This window comes from Cydia splendana, chromosome 19 (assembly GCF_910591565.1).
Source record: "Cydia splendana chromosome 19, ilCydSple1.2, whole genome shotgun sequence".
In the NCBI taxonomy this organism is placed as follows: domain Eukaryota; kingdom Metazoa; phylum Arthropoda; class Insecta; order Lepidoptera; family Tortricidae; genus Cydia; species Cydia splendana.
In genome coordinates this window covers 16,256,163-16,267,460 of record NC_085978.1, presented here as the reverse complement: position 1 = coordinate 16,267,460, position 11,298 = coordinate 16,256,163, and the positions used below count along the sequence as shown (strand labels likewise).

General features: G+C 44.0%; 1 protein-coding gene across 1 annotated transcript; it reads left to right on the top strand.

The window, feature by feature from the left end:
• The first annotated feature begins 3,473 nt into the window (after positions 1–3,473).
• LOC134800147 (clavesin-1-like) lies at positions 3,474–9,242 on the top strand. Its single transcript, XM_063772620.1, has 6 exons — positions 3,474–3,624; positions 4,001–4,154; positions 5,075–5,179; positions 5,660–5,807; positions 8,039–8,255; positions 8,746–9,242. Exons 1-6 carry the CDS (start codon positions 3,486–3,488, stop codon positions 8,898–8,900), a joined length of 918 nt encoding a protein of 305 aa, XP_063628690.1. The 5' UTR covers positions 3,474–3,485; the 3' UTR covers positions 8,901–9,242.
• Positions 9,243–11,298: the final 2,056 nt, after the last annotated feature.

Below are 11,298 nucleotides of genomic sequence, written 5' to 3'. Positions count from 1 at the left end.
TAGCCCCAAACTAAGCAAAGCTTGTACTATGGGTACTAGGCGACGATATACATACTTGTATAGATAAATACATACTTATATGATGATGATGATGATGTCCTCCCAGACGTATCCGTCGACGGCGACATCCTGACAAATCAAAAAGGGTCTTAACACTCTTAACTATTACGTGCGTGGGCGCGAGCGTGGCTCGCAAATCCAAATTTGGTCTTGAAAGTGCGGCAACACAAAACACAGTAAAGCTGCCCAGACGCGTTGTATGTGTAATTGTAGGAGGGCTTGGGCCGAGTTTTTCGGAGCTGGCGTTTGGCGTCAAGATCTTCAAGTCGGGTGTGTTCGAAGTTATCAAGTCCCGTATTGACAGCAGTTCGCCAGTCCGATCTCCGAGATGCAAGCTCCTCCCACGACTCGCATGAAATGCCGGTGGCCAAAAGGTGGCGTTTTAAGACATCCCTGTAGCGCAGGTACTGCCCACCAGCCTTGCGTTTACCTGAGGCTAGCTCAGAGTAAAATACTGCTTTGGGCAGTCTCGATGGTGCCATACGTACAAGGTGTCCACACCAACGCAATTGGCCTTTTATGAGCAGACATTCCATACCCGGCATGCCCGTCCGGCGAAGAACCTCCGAGTTCGGAACACGATCCTGCCACTTCAACCGCAGTATTGCACGGAGACATCGTAAATGGAATGTGTCTAGACGTTTTATGTCCCCCTTGTATAGACACCATGTCTCCGAAGCATAGAGCAACAGAGGTAGAATAATTGCTCTATAGACGGCAAGCTTTGTGTGGAGGCTAAGATCGTGCGATTTCCAAACTCGTTGATTTAGACCGCCAAAGGCTGCAGCAGCTTTGGCAATCCTAGATGAAATATCAGACTCGAGACGATTGTCACTCCGCAATAGACTACCTAGATACCTAAATGTACCCACTTCGTCCAGTGCTTTGCCCCTTAAATAAGCAGTAGCATCGTTCGCAGATTTCCCTCTTGCAGGTTGTTTGACAATCTGAGTTTTCGATGCACTGATTACTAGGCCAAACTTGCGACATGATTCGTCTAAATTGTCCAGATAACTCTGTAGGTCTTCCATGCTATCAGCCATAAGACAGACATCGTCAGCGTATAGGATCTCTGTGACCGAGACACACTGTAATTTGCTCTTAGCCCTGAGACGTGAAAGGTCAAAAATACTTTTATCCGTGCGAAAATTCACCGAGATCTGGTTGTTGCACCTTTGAAGTGCATCATTCATTACCGCCGAGAAATATATGGCAAATAGGGACGGAGCCATGACACAACCCTGTTTAACGCCGCTTGTGACTGGAAATTCTTCTGTGAAGGCGCTTTCGTGACGTACGCGAGCAGTCATACCCTCATGAAATTGGCGCACCAAGTTGATAAACTTCACAGAACAACCACACTTTTCTAATACTGTCCACAAAGCCGCTCTGGGCACACGGTCAAAGGCCTTTTCGAGGTCCACAAAACATAAATAGAGGTCACGATGTTGCTCAAGACTTTTTTCCTGCATTTGTTTGACGACGAAGATAGCATCGACCGTACCTCTATTTGCTCGGAAACCACACTGGGATTCAGGAAGGAAACTTTCGGCAAGTGTGTTAAGCCGCTTATTGATAATATGGGCAAGTATTTTACCTGCCACAGAAAGCAAGGCAATGCCTCTGAATGAGCCACAATCTGAGAGGTCCCCTTTTCCCTTGTAGAGCTTGGTGATAGTAGCATCCTTCCAATCCTGTGGTATTACCTCGACATCCCAAATGTAACTTATGAGGTCAAATAGCCTTGACTTGATACTCAGTCCGCCATACTTGAAGATCTCCGATGGTAGGCTATCAGACCCCGGGGTTTTACTGTTCTTTAAGCGGTTTATCGCAGCAATGAATTCTGCAAACGACGGCGGGTCATCCAAATTTGGCGCAGTTGGCAGGTTTTCAAGCGAGCTGACATAGGATAGATCTACTCCTTGGCTGCCGGGATTTAAGACTTCGTTAAAGTGCTCAGCCCATCGTAGGAGGACCTCCTTGGGGTCTGTCAGCCTCCTCTCTTTGTCACGCGAGTAGACTGGGGCAATTTTCTTACGACGAGGTCCATATACTTATATACATAGAAAACAACCATGACTCAGGAACAAATATTAGTGTTCATCACACAAATAAATGCCCTTACTGGGATTCGAACCCAGGACCATCGGCTTAGCAGACAGGGTCACTATCCACTAGACCAGACCGGTCGTCAAATATCATTATTATGATGATGAGATGAGATGTATTTTATTACCTACAATCCAACATACTAAGTACCTATACCTACAAAGTATCAAAACAGCAATGTTAAATACGAGTTTATTTAATTCAATGTAGGTACACAGTTTTAAATAAATAAGTATTCATTCGGAGGCCAATTCGAACGTACACGTTTGACATGAAAATGATCTCAATAATTTCATTAAGTTATCATTCGCGCGCCACATGCAATGCACGGGCAAATGATAACCCCTACATAATATACCGGGTGTGGCCTGTAACACGAGCAAATAATTAAAACATAGATTCTACTCCTCAAACGGTGACACTTTTATTCAACAACTTTTAAAAATTATATCTTCAATGGACGCCATCGCCACGCCATATCATTGTGGTTGACGTTGCTTGTCACGCCTTAAACATAACAAAATTTGCAATACATTGCGTCTTAGAATAAACTTTAAAATGTATTAAAAATCAAACCACAAGTTATTTTTAAAAGTTGCTGAACAAATGTTGGTCAGTATGAGGAGTACAGCCTACAGTTTAATTTTTTGCTCGTATTACAGGCCACAGGCTGTATAAGTACCGTAAAATCAGGTAATTATAGTAAGGACTATAGTACAACTATGGTTCAGTTTTTAACGTTGATTCTTAACGAGCCTTTATGATTTGTACTCGGTACATTTATTTTGGAGCTTAGATAGGTAGATACACTAATGCTCTTTCTATATTATACTCAACAATTCAATATAATTTGAAAAATGCCTACTTATACATATTTTGCTGGAACTTGAATTTGGACCATAGTTGTAAGACTTGTAAGTTGTGGACTAAAGTTACGATTTTACGGTAGTAGTAATGTAAGCAGTACCGTCTTTACCATATGGACACACGGGGCCCGTGCCCAGGGCCCCCATCCTCAGGGGGCCCCGAAGCGAAGGACAGAAAGTAACAGTATATTTGATTACCCATAATAATTCTAATTCACTTTCTTTACTTTCCAAAAGGGCCCCAAATTCTTATGTGCCCATGGGCCCCAGCATAGTTTAAGACGGCCCTGAATGTAAAGACTTTATTTAGATGTCAAAATGGATGCTTGGATGTTTGGATTGGCCTCTGTAACTAAACGTTTAAAAAATTGAACAAATAACCGGAGGACAGTAAACAATCTGACCTGACAGTGAAATAACTAACCTGACTTTTCAACAGATAGCAACATGTCTTCGCCTGTGGTAGTGAAGCAGCTTCCTCTAGAGGAGGAGTACGCCAAGAAGACCGGAGTCACTCCTGAGGATGTAGCGAAGTTGCGGGCCTGGCTGGGCACTCAGCCTCACCTGCCAGGAGATCTCATTACAGGTACAAACCAGATCCTTCAAGAGACCAATATGCCTTCGCCTATAGTAGAAGGAGTACGCCAAGAAGACCGGAGTCACTCCTGAGGACGTAGCCAAACAGCGGGCCTGGATGGCTACACAGCCTCATTATCATTTTTGGAACGTTGGCTTGTTAAGATGTGGGTTACTCGACTATTCCTCTCCAGTTTCAATCCTTGTAATTACATAACCCTAATTTACTTCCTTCTTAGTGATATATCGTCTCTCACACAGTCCATCTATATTTTCCTTGACTTACCTACCAATTTCTTCTCTCTCGTAAGTTACGCGACACCAATTTCGAGGACAATTCTTTGGCTACAGAACAGTTCCTGATGCCATTTCCCTATGTTTCACAGACCTAGAACTGGTGCTCGTGTACCACTGCTGCCAACGCAGCGCCGAGGTCTCCAAGCAGGTCTTAGACCTGAACTTCACTCTCAAGACCCTCTTTGAGAACTTGTTCAAGGACCTGTTAGTAAACGAGAAGATCTTCGCCTCACTTTCTGCCGCGTAAGTTATATGTGTAGGTACAGCATTAATAGTAGCTGTAGCGTATCTGCCACCCTGGAATACATCTCCAGCTCATTGTTCTACAATTTCCAGCCAAATATTTTTTCGCGATTTCGGCATTGGTCCCATAATAATACTTAGTTGTTAAGTATGACCCATAAAGTCACTACGCAGGGGTGGTAGTTAAAATTTCACTCTGTATAAAGACGTAAACTTTTGCTACTTATTTCTTTCTTTTAAGCTGAGAGAGTATGAGAGATACGTTTTTGACGCTTACTCTAATCCACAACTTTTGATGCTGACTAATACTTGGAGTTTTTCTTTGAGATCCAATTATCATGAGATCCGCAAGACAATCAAGGCCTTTTATGATTTGATTCATTAATACAATAGGTACCTACCGTAGATTTATTGACATAATTATTGTTCATTTCTCATACCTACCTACTCTGAAAGAGGCTCATTGTTTATCAGAATCAAATCATTTTGCTTTTCACGTATAAATACATACAAATACATGCTAAAATTGCTTATTCTAAGATTATCTATATTAATAAGAGTGTCCACTGCGCACCGTGTGACCCTGATGTGACCGGACCATCAAAACAAAGTTTGGGTTTGCGAGCCACATTAGAGCATTTCATAATCCGGACAAGAACTGTGATGGAGTCGCCATTGCCGGACACGACAAGGAACATTGGTTGAATAAAATATGAATCCCGTTAGAACGGCCCGGGTCCGGGACGAGGCATCCGACACTTAGTTTTCTATAGAAAGCATCACGTGCTCTCCGGTCAGCTGTCATAGAAAATGAAGTGTCGGACGCCTCTTGCCTTCGGTTCTAGCGTGAGCCATCCTTAAGAATGTTATCTGGGAATCGACGGAAATAGTTTCCTCTCATGGGTCTTTCTGTATTCCAGCGTGGTGTTGCCGTTGAAAGCACGAGCTCACGACGGCTCGGCAGTCACTTATTGCAGCATCATTGATCCAGACGCTAGGAAGTACGTCTTCATTGATGGACTCAGGTATGATTCCCACTTGAATTCCATAAATATCTCATTATTATCACGATCGTCTTTTGTTTCAATCTACATTATTCGGCTTGACTCCTTGGCATTGCGTAGAGACCTAGAGATGTAGCCTTGCTTTGCATATTCTATCGCATGTATAACGGGGCTTCGAGAAATTTCGGGTACATACCTTGCTATATGCGACATTTCCATCTACACCGCTCAGATGATTGGCAGTCCTCAACTGTGCGTTCCTCCAGAAACTTCCTGTCTCGCACGGCTAAACTGTAGAACAAACGGTCGCCTGCGGATCGATAAGACCTTTAACTTTCAACAAAACTTACTCCTTCCTTAGCTCACTCCCATCCTAAAGGCTGGCAACGTACTTGCAGGCCCTCTGGTGTTGCAGGTGTCCATTGGCAACGGTAATTGCTTACCATCAGATGTGTATCATAAAAAAAAATACCTTATGAAGAAGGTATTCCATGGTTCCAGAGTGGCGCTGATGTTGTTAGAGCTGTGGCAAGAGGAGCAGGGCACGTGGCCCGGGCTCCAGATCGTCTTCGACATGAGGACCTTCAGTCTGCAGCACCTGGCCAAGATGGACCTGCATACTGTGCAGCAGTTCATGTATTATCTCCAGGTGGGCACTTACTAACACTCTTGCAGTGCATGTGGCCTGCTGCAGATCTTCGACATGAGGACCTTCAGGTTGCAGCACCTGGCCAAGATGGACCTGCATAGTGTGCAGCAGTTCATGTATTATCTCCAGGTGAGCACTCACTAGCACTCTTGCAGGGCATGTGGCCTGCTGCAGATCTTCGTCATGAGGACCTTCAGTCTGCAGCACCTGGCCAAGATGGACCTGCATAGTGTGCAGCAATTCATGTATTATCTCCAGGTGAGCACTTACTAGCACTCTTGCAGGGCACGTGGCCCGGGCTCCAGATCGTCTTCGACATGAGGACCTTTAGTCTGCCGCACCTGGCCAAGATGGACCTGCATAGTGTGCAGCAGTTCATGTATTATCTCCAGGTGAGCACTTACTAGCACTCTTGGAGTGCATGTGGCCTGCTGCAGATCTTCGACATGAGGACCTTTAGTCTGCCGCACCTGGCCAAGATGGACCTGCATAGTGTGCAGCAGTTCATGTATTATCTCCAGGTGAGCACTTACTAGCACTCTTGCAGGGCATGTGGCCTACTGCAGGTCTTCGACATGAGGACCTTCAGTCTGCAGCACCTAGCCAAGATGGACCTGCATAGTGTGCAGCAGTTCATGTATTATCTTCAGGTGAGCACTCACTAGCACTCTTGTAGGGCACGTGGCCTGCTGCAGATCTTCGTCATGAGGACCTTCAGTCTGCAGCACCTGGCCAAGATGGACCTGCACAGTGTGCAGCAGTTCATGTATTATCTTCAGGTGAGCACTTACTAGCACTCTTAGAGCGCATGTGGCCTGCTGCAGATCTTCGACGTGAGGACCTTTAGTCTGCCGCACCTGGCCAAGATGGACCTGCATAGTGTGCAGCAGTTCATGTATTATCTCCAGGTGAGCACTCACTAGCACTCTTGCAGGGTACGTGGCCCGGGCTCCAGATCGTCTTCCACATGAGGACCTTCAGTCTGCAGCACCTGGCCAAGATGGACCTGCATAGTGTGCAGCAGTTCATGTATTATCTCCAGGTGAGCACTTACTAGCACTCTTGCAGGGCATGTGGCCTGCTGCAGATCTTCGACATGAGGACCTTCAGTCTGCAGCACCTGGCCAAGATGGACCTGCATAGTGTGCAGCAGTTCATGTATTATCTCCAGGTGAGCACTCACTAGCACTCTTGCAGGGCATGTGGCCTGCTGCAGATCTTCGACATGAGGACCTTCAGTCTGCCGCACCTGGCCAAGATGGACCTGCATAGTGTGCAGCAGTTCATGTATTATCTCCAGGTGAGCACTTACTAGCACTCTTGCAGGGCATGTGGCCTGCTGCAGATCTTCGACATGAGGACCTTCAGTCTGCCGCACCTGGCCAAGATGGACCTGCATAGTGTGCAGCAGTTCATGTATTATCTTCAGGTGAACACTTACTAGCACTCTTGCAGGGCACGTGGCCAATGGGCAAAGTTTAGGTATTTTTACTTCGAGTGCAGGCGGCTTAGCACGGTCCCGTTTTTATCCCTTGTCACCATGCCTGTCACGTTCTAACAAGTAGGTATGTAAGTGCGAAAGGGACGCGCATAGTGATAGTCGATAAAAATGGAACCGTGCTGAGCCCGCAGATTTGAGCCCCTAGCTAGTGTAAGATGTCATATTCCATAATAATATACAATAATAACGTGCTATGTAAATCGTCGCTTATCTAAATGTTTAAAAACTTAATAAGCATAACGAAGAGATGCAAAAGGTACGATACCAATGTATGCAAATATTATATTATTATGGTCTTATGTGGGTATGTATATTTAAAAATTAGCAGCAAAAACATACCTGTCGGCTTAAAACATACAACTAAATTATGGAAGCTCCATTGTGTAGGTAACTATCTTATAATTTCCATATAAAAGCTAAGTGTTAGTTGATTGCCTAGTAGTTTCAGTATAAGCCCGCATGAGAATTTAAAAAGCGTAGCTTATAATTTAAAGTTATTTCCGTACCTACGTTCAAATAAGTATTTGTGACATTTACCTTAAACCTTTTAACCTTAAAAAGCGCTCATGTGACCGGCTATAACCGCGAAAACTAAAGTTCGCAAATTGCGGCATCTTTTTCTCTGTCACACTGTTCAACGCCTTCATTGGAGTAAAAGAGAAATTCCCCATCCACAATTTGCGAATTTCAATGCCAACATACATTTAGCAATAGCATTGTCTGTCCCCAGGAAGCCATGTTAGTCCGCGTGACCGGGATCCACTTCATGCACGCTCCGGTCTTCATGGACCGAGTCCTGATGCTCATCAAGCCCTTCATGAAGAAGACCCTCATGGAGGTGCTGTTCGTACACCAGACTGGTTCTGGGACCCTGGAGAAGTATATCCCGGTAGAGGGGCTGCCTGAGGAAGCGGGGGGGGATTATATATCCGTGATGAAGGCTAGTGGTAAGTTTATTTGGCCAAGAGCAATGACGGGCCATGCTCAGTGTAGGGTTCCGTAGTTGCCCCTTCGTCACTATAAGGTTGACTCACGCTAGACCGGGCCGGAGTTTCCGGCGCGGCATTTTCTATGGCCATCAGCACATGATCACTGATCAGCCTTCATATAAAATGACATGTCGGACGCCTCGGGCCGGCCTAGCGTAAGTCATCCTTTATACATAGATAAACTTAAAAGGAAGCTTTTTAGGGTTATTACGTAAATACGTAGGTGCTACTTGCAAAATGGAGTATTTTCACGTAGTAAGTGCTAAGAAAAAAATGGTTTTTCCGGACTCCCATCCATTTTTAAAGCCCTATCAGCGACACCCCTCAACATAGGGTTGAAGGGAAAAAATATCACCCCAACTTTTCGTGTACGAAAGTTACCCTAAACATGTTTTCTTTAGTTACTAGCAATCACAATTGATGCATAATTATTTTACATCTCTTTCAGCGAACCTACAAGAGCGCCTAAGACTAAACAAAGACTTCTTCGAACAGAGGAACAGAAGGAGAGTTGTAGAGGCGCTCCGCCCCGGCCGGCCTAAAACCATTACCGACATCTTCGGGGGCATCGAGGGGTCCTTCAAGAAACTCGACATCGACTAGTCTTCGTCGTAGTATCTTACCGACTAGTCGTAATCGAAACCTAGTAAATAAAGACTTCTTCGAATTTAAATAAGTCAATTTGCGATCAATAGATGGCGCTGCGGAACCCCAACCCGAAAGCAGAGGTCAATGCTCCGCAAAATAATGGATGGAATGGAACTAGACCAGCTGCGTCAGTGACACCAAATGGCAATAGCCTGAATTTGAAGGAACGCAATTTTATTTACCCTTTCTAAGGCATAAGGGTTTCAGAAATTATGCAAAATTAAACCCTACCACTTTGAATCAAAGTTCAATATGATGTGGGATATATTCCCTCTGCCTCATTTTATTTTATTTATTAAAACTTTACACATAAGTTGACAGCTATGATATTATATGATTTATTTATCTCACAATATACAAATTATTTATAAAGGTTGGTAAAAAAAAATGGCGTCTATTATGGCACTGAGCCACATTGTCGCTTGCAGAGTCCATGCAGACTTGGATTGGTGCAATTGTAGTATTAAAACCAAATCTACTAGTTAGACCAAGAAAAGTCTGCGTTGAATGTTTATAATAACACTTGCACTGCGTGTGCTATCTAAGTCGTTGCAGACTTTCATGGTCTAACTCTAGCTCTCATAATTTAGTTTGTTTGGAATGTTAGCTTTAGCACCCATTTTGTACTACTTTTTTGTTATCATTTGTGCTGTGATATTTTGTAAATAAATGAAGTTATTTCACTGGTCAGCCTTTTGTCATTTCATTTATCAGTTTTCTAAAATGAATGCCGGACGCTTATCTGTCAAAATTAAATACAAAACCCGTCACACACACGCTAACATCACAAGCGCAATAATACAACGCGACGCTAGTTCGCGCGAATTTTACTCGTGCTATTGCGCGATTAGGGGTCATCCATTAATTACGTCACACGTTTAGGGGGTGGGAGGGGGTCAAGAAAATGTGACATATTGTGACATGGGGGAGGGGGGAGACACAAACTTTGTGACGTCACTTTAACTTCATCAGTAACCGAATTTTTTTTTTAAATTATTTTAATCGCTGTACATTTAAATAACAAGTTTTTAAAACGATAATCGTTTTTATTCTTTTAATTTTCTTTCCCAAGCAGTTTTGGGTTATAAAATTACTAATATCTATATCGTCAAAAATATTTTGATAAAATATTAATAATACTTAGGTACTTACTTAATTCGATTTGGCGATTTCGTAGAAAAAATGTGACGTCACACTAGGGGGGAGGGGTTTGCCAAATGTGACCAAATGTGACAAGGGGGGGGAGGGGTCAAAAAACCTAGAAATTCGTGTGACGTAATTAATGGATGACCCCTTAAACATAATATTGAACTCGAATACGTCGACATAATACTAGATCCGAGTCTCGCAGCTGTTCACCGGTGGTCACAACAACTTTAGGCGAACTTACCATCCAAAAGGTTAATTTTAGGCTCATGCGAACCGGGTTGGCGGCTGTCAAAGCTTTGCATAGATGGCGCCAGCATAGGTTTCCCCTCTCTAGTTTTCAGGCCATAAAAACATAAAAAAAAACCGGGCAAGTGCGAGTCGGACTCGCGCACGAAGGGTTCCGTACCATAATGAAAAAAAAAAAACGGAAAAAAAATTGCAAAAAAAACGGTCACCCATCCAAGTACTGACCACGCCCGACGTTGCTTAACTTTGGTCAAAAATCACGTTTGTTGTATGGGAGCCCCATTTAAATCTTTATTTTATTCTGTTTTTAGTATTTGTTGTTATAGCGGCAACAGAAATACATCTGTGAAAATTTCAACTATCCGTCCGTCCGTCTGTTATACAGTCTGTATATCTAGATAGCTGTATAACAGACGGACGGACGGACGGACAGCGAAGTCTTAGTAATAGGGTCCCGTTTTACCTTTTGGGTACGGAACCCTAAAAAGTATTTGTCAATTTTAGGGATTAACAGGAAAACCTATGCAGGCGCCATCTCTTCTTCTTCCTCGCGTTATCCCGGCATTTTGCCACGGCTCATGGGAGCCTGGGGTCCGCTTGACAACTAATCCCATGATTTGACGTAGGCACTAGTTTTTACGAAAGCGACTGCCATCTGACCTTCCAACCCAGAGGGGAAACTAGGCCTTATTGGGATTAGTCCGGTTTCCTCACGATGTTTTCCTTCACCGAAAAGCGACTGGTAAATATCAAATGATATTTCGTACATAAGGTCCGAAAAACTCATTGGTACGAGCCGGGGTCTTGAACCCGCGACCTCCGGATTGCAAGTCGCACGCTCTTACCGCTAGGCCACCAGCGCTTATGCAGGCGCCATCTATACATATAATATTGCGACTGGCCAACTCCATTGGCATACAGGTAACACTATGGAAAAGTTCAAAATAAAACAAAGAGG

Coding starts and splice junctions, on each gene's coding strand:
- LOC134800147 (XM_063772620.1), top strand. CDS start 3,486: ATGTCTTCGCCTGTGGTAGTGAAGCAGCTTCCTCTAGAGGAGGAGTAC. Junction 3,625..4,000: donor GCCAGGAGATCTCATTACAG/GTACAAACCAGA, acceptor TATGTTTCACAG/ACCTAGAACTGGTGCTCGTG. Junction 5,180..5,659: donor GTCTTCATTGATGGACTCAG/GTATGATTCCCA, acceptor CCATGGTTCCAG/AGTGGCGCTGATGTTGTTAG.